Consider the following 5,000-nt stretch of genomic DNA (forward strand, 5'->3'; position numbering starts at 1 on the left):
ATTAGTATTTTTAAGGTTTGTGTTTTTCGTCGTATACCCCCATATACTGGCATACCGGCCGGGCCCCCTTAACCTTTTCTAGTCTGAAATAAGGACGCAAAATCAAGAGTCAGTATGTACTCACAAACCTAGAAGTAGCTAGTTAGTATTGTGAAGTTTTTAGTTGGAAATAACAATGATTCTGGGACTGTTTACCTAAGCTGACTTTTGTGAAGTGTATTGTGTAGACTGTTTACCTAAGCTGACTTTTGTGAAGTGTATTGTGTAGACTGTTTACCTAAGCTGACTTCTGTGAAGTGCATTGTATAGACTGTTTACCTAAGCTGACTTTCGTGAACTGCATTGTGTAGACACTTTACCTAAGCTGACTTTTGTGAAGTGTATTGTGTAGACTGTTTACCTAAGCTGACTTTTGTGAAGTGTATTGTGTAGACTGTTTACCTTAGCAGACTTTTGTGAAGTTTGTTGTATTGACTGTTTACCAAAGCTAACTTTACATCAAAGGCTACCAACTTAACCTGAGATAAAAACAACTACAGATTTTAAATTGTCTTTGAGTATCCAATATTTTCCAAAACCTATTGTTTACAAACTGAGCACCCCAAACATTCATTTTCCCTCAGTTCTTTCATTTATTATGGGTCTCACCGTCTTATGGAACCTCAAGAATGGCGCGTGCTTGACGACGAATTCCTCAACTGACCCAGCCTCGAAGTCCATGACCCAACCGTAGTCTTCATATTCTTCGTCCATCGGACCCCAGCCATCCTCCGCTTCTTCTTCTTGCTCCGGATTCCATTCGGAATGGACTCCTGTTATTTTGGGAGATGAACGAATTAGATAGTTTTGATTGTCATTTGATGGACTCTTGTTTTAGAGATTATTCATTTTTTATTATATTTGGTCAACTTTTTTGGACACTTCTTTGAGGAACATTTTTGTTTTTACTTGTTAGAGTATTAGGGCATGGTGCAAATTATGGGGGGCATTAAGTGGAATCCTAACAAAAATCAAAGTATGATCGTAAGTAGGTCAAGGACAGTGGCTCCTCGACATGCAGATTTCTGTATTGATAATGTATTTTGGAGATGAACTAATTAAATAGTTTTGATTGTCATTTTGTGGACTTGTTTTAAAGGTTATTGATCTTTGGAGATTATTTTTGAACGACTTTTTGGACACTTCGAGAGAGAGAGAGAGAGAGAGAGAGAGAGAGAGAGAGAGAGAGAGAGAGAGAGAGAGAGAGAGAGAGAGAGAGAGAGAGAGAGAGAGAGAGTGTGTATGTGTGTGTTTGTCGATTTAAGGAAAATTAACCCTGTAGTCATTACTTTGCAGTGTTCCTTCAACCTCTAGCTACGCTTGCTTTAAAGCCTTCTACTTTACGTCTCTTCTTGCTTTCTTTTCCTTTCTTATCTTGCTGTTCAACCTCTCTAACTTTATCTTAATGTAATCCTAGATGGGCTTGTGCTCTGAATGGATTCCCAGGGCCCAACGCCACGAAGAATAAACAACATTATCTACAACAGCACTTTCTACAAGTACCGTTTCTTTTTTGGAGAACTCCTTGGGAGAATGTTCTTAGGAGAACTTCTTCTTTGAAGAACTTTTAAGAGATCCTTCATTTAATTAATTTTTTTTAGGGGGTTAAATTGTTCACCTCTGGAGAACTTGTTTCTGAAACTAGTTTTGAGAATGTTCTTCTTCATTAGAGAATTCCTCCTCATTGGTAACATATTCCTTTAGAGAAGATTTTAGGAATAGTCACACGAGAATCTTTTAGAGAATTCGTTTTTTGAGATCGTTCTCCTTTTATATTTCTGGAAGTTATTAGCGATAATTAAATCAATTAAACTTGAACATAATGAAAAAAAACATAATAAGTATTTAGTATTATATATATATATATATATATATATATATATATATATATATATATATATATGTATATATATATATATATATATATATATATATATATATATGTGTGTATATATACACATATACATATACACATACACACGCACACGCACACACTTTAATATCAAAATCACTCTGCCTGGGATCACAGGTCCATAAGGAAATTCCTTTAATAATAAAACTGATATTAAATGATATTTGTGGCTTATTTGAAAAATATAAGTCATGGCTGTTAGTGTTAAAATCATCACACACACACACACACATTATATATATATATATATATATATATATATATATATATATAAATATATATATAATGTATGTATTTAGAAAGCTCTAATTTTCAGCGCTATATATATATATATATATATATATATATATATATATATATATATATATATATATATATATAATGTATGTATTTAGAAAGCTCTAATTTTCAGCGCTATATATATATATATATATATATATATATATATATAATGTATGTATTTAGAAAGCTCTAATTTTCAGCGCTATATATATATATATATATATATATATATATATATATATATATATATATATTATATATATATATAATGTATGTATTTATAAAGCTCTAATTTTCAGCGCTATATATATATATATATATATATATATATATATATATATATATATATATATATAATGTATGTATTTAGAAAGCTCTAATTTTCAGCGCTATATATATATATATATATATATATATATATATATATATATATATATATATATATATATATATATAGCGCTGAAAATTAGAGCTTACTTATATAATGTATGTATTTAGAAAGCTCTAATTTTCAGCGATATATATATATATATATATATATATATATATATATATATATATATATATATATATATATATATATATATATATATATATATATATAGCGCTGAAAATTAGAGCTTTCTAAATACATACATTATATATATATATATGTATATATATATATATATATATATATATATATATACACAGTATATATATATATACACACATTACAGTATATATTATATATATTATATATTTAGAAAGTTCTAATTTTCAGCAATTGGAAACAGAATTGGAATAAAGATTTTGAAAACCATTATATAATTCATCAAACCCCAAAATTTAATAAAATCCAAAAAAAAAAAACTATTAAAAAATTATCCATGATAAATATCCATGATATTTTTAAACCACCTACAAAAAAAATTATTAATATTTTCTTAGAAAGAAAAAAAATAAATAAAAACTTACCAGATAGAAGAAGTAACAAACTAAGGTACAGTAAAGACGCCATATAAAAAAATTGCTTGATGTGCCTCGTTGTTTACAGCATGCGAGTTTAGAGGATAAGGAAACCCAGTGTAGGCCATTTGGCTTCTTATATAAAGCCTTTGTTATCTCCAGGGTTTGGCCTTGAGACACTGATAAGAAAGGGTACTCGTCTGTATTGAATTATTATTATTATTATTATTATTATTATTATTATTAATTGCTAAGCTTCAACCCTAGTTGGAAAAGCAGAATGGTATAAGGCCAGGGGCTCCACTAGCGGAAAATAGGCCAGTGAGGAAAGGAAATAAGCTACAACCCTAGTTGGAAAAGCAGGATGCTATAGGCCCAGGGGGCCCAACAGGGAAACATAGCCCAGTGAGGAAAGGAAATAAGCTACAACCCTAGTTGGAAAAGCAGAATGGTATAAGCCCAGGGGCTCCAACAGGGAAAATAGCCCAGTGAGGAAAGGAAATAAGCTACAACCCTAGTTGGAAAAGCAGAATGGTATAAGCCCAGGGGCTCCAACAGGGAAAAATAGCCCAGTGAGGTAAGGAAACAAGGACAAATCAAATATTTTAAGAACTGTAACAACATTGAAGTAACTATTTCCTATATAAGCTATGAAAATTCAACAAAACAGGGAGAGAAATTAGATAGAATAGTGTGCCGAAATGTACCCTCAACCAAGAGAACTCTAACCCAAGACAGTGGAAGACCATGGTACAAAGGATATGGCAGTACCTAATACTAGAGAACTATGGTTTGATTTTGGAGTGTGCTTCTCCTAGAAGAGCTGCTTACCATAGCTAAAGTCTCTCTTCTACCCTTACCAAGAGGAAAGTAACTACTGAACAATTGCAGTGCAGTAGTTAACCCCTTGGGTGAAGAAGAATTGTTTGATAATCTCAGTGTTGCCATGTGTATGAGGACAGAGGAGAATCTGTAAAGAATAGGCCAGACTATTCGGTGTATGTGTAGGCAAAAGGAAGGTGAACCACAACCAGAGATAAGGATCCAATGTAGTACTGTCTAGCCAGTCAAAGGACCCTATAACTCTCTAGCGATAGTGTCTCAATGGGTGGCTGGTGCCCTAGCCAACCTACTACCTATAAATAACGCTCGTTTATCAATTGACAAGGTGGTATAAATAACGCTTAAGTTTATATACAGACAAGATAGTATAAATAATGCTCAAGTGTATCAACTGGCAAGATAATATAAATAACACTTGTGTTTACCAAAGAACAAGATAATATGAATAATGTTCAAGTTTATCAAAGTTAATATAAATAATGCTCAAGTTTATCAAATGACAAGATAATATAAATAATGCTTAAGTTTATCACCTGACAAGATTGTATAAATAATGTTAAAAGTTTATCAACTGGCGAGACAATATAAATAATGTTCAAGTTTATCAACTGGCAAGATAATATAAATAACGCTTAAGTTTGTCAACTGGCAAGATAATATAAATATCGCTCAAGTTTATCAATGGGAAAGATAATATGAATAACGCTCAAGTTTATTAACTGGCAAGATAATATAAATAGCACTCTTTAAGTTTATCAACTGGCGAGATAATATAAATAACGTTCAAGTGTATCAGTTGGCAAGATAATATAAATAACGTTCAAGTGTATCAGTTGGCAAGATAATATAAATAACGTTCAAGTGTATCAGTTGGCAAGATAATATGAATAACGCTCGTGTATCAGTTGGCAAGATAACATAAATAACGCTCGTGTATCAGTTGGCAAGATAATATAAATAACGCTTATGTGTATCC

The 5,000-nt window shown here is 31.3% G+C and overlaps 1 protein-coding gene across 1 annotated transcript in view; it reads right to left on the bottom strand.

Annotated features, from left to right (window-relative positions):
• LOC137636424 (uncharacterized) overlaps positions 1-3,326 on the bottom strand; it is a 7,327-nt gene extending 4,001 nt beyond the window's left edge. Inside the window, exons 1-2 of the mRNA XM_068368843.1 lie at positions 3,191-3,326; positions 649-812 (exon numbers count right to left, since the gene is read on the bottom strand). Of these exons, the coding sequence (XP_068224944.1) occupies positions 649-812; positions 3,191-3,233 (207 nt within the window). The 5' untranslated portion in view covers positions 3,234-3,326. The remainder of the gene's footprint in view (positions 1-648; positions 813-3,190) is intronic.
• Positions 3,327-5,000: the final 1,674 nt, after the last annotated feature.

The sequence above is a fragment of the Palaemon carinicauda genome, unplaced genomic scaffold, assembly GCF_036898095.1.
Source record: "Palaemon carinicauda isolate YSFRI2023 unplaced genomic scaffold, ASM3689809v2 scaffold297, whole genome shotgun sequence".
Lineage (NCBI taxonomy): Eukaryota > Metazoa > Arthropoda > Malacostraca > Decapoda > Palaemonidae > Palaemon > Palaemon carinicauda.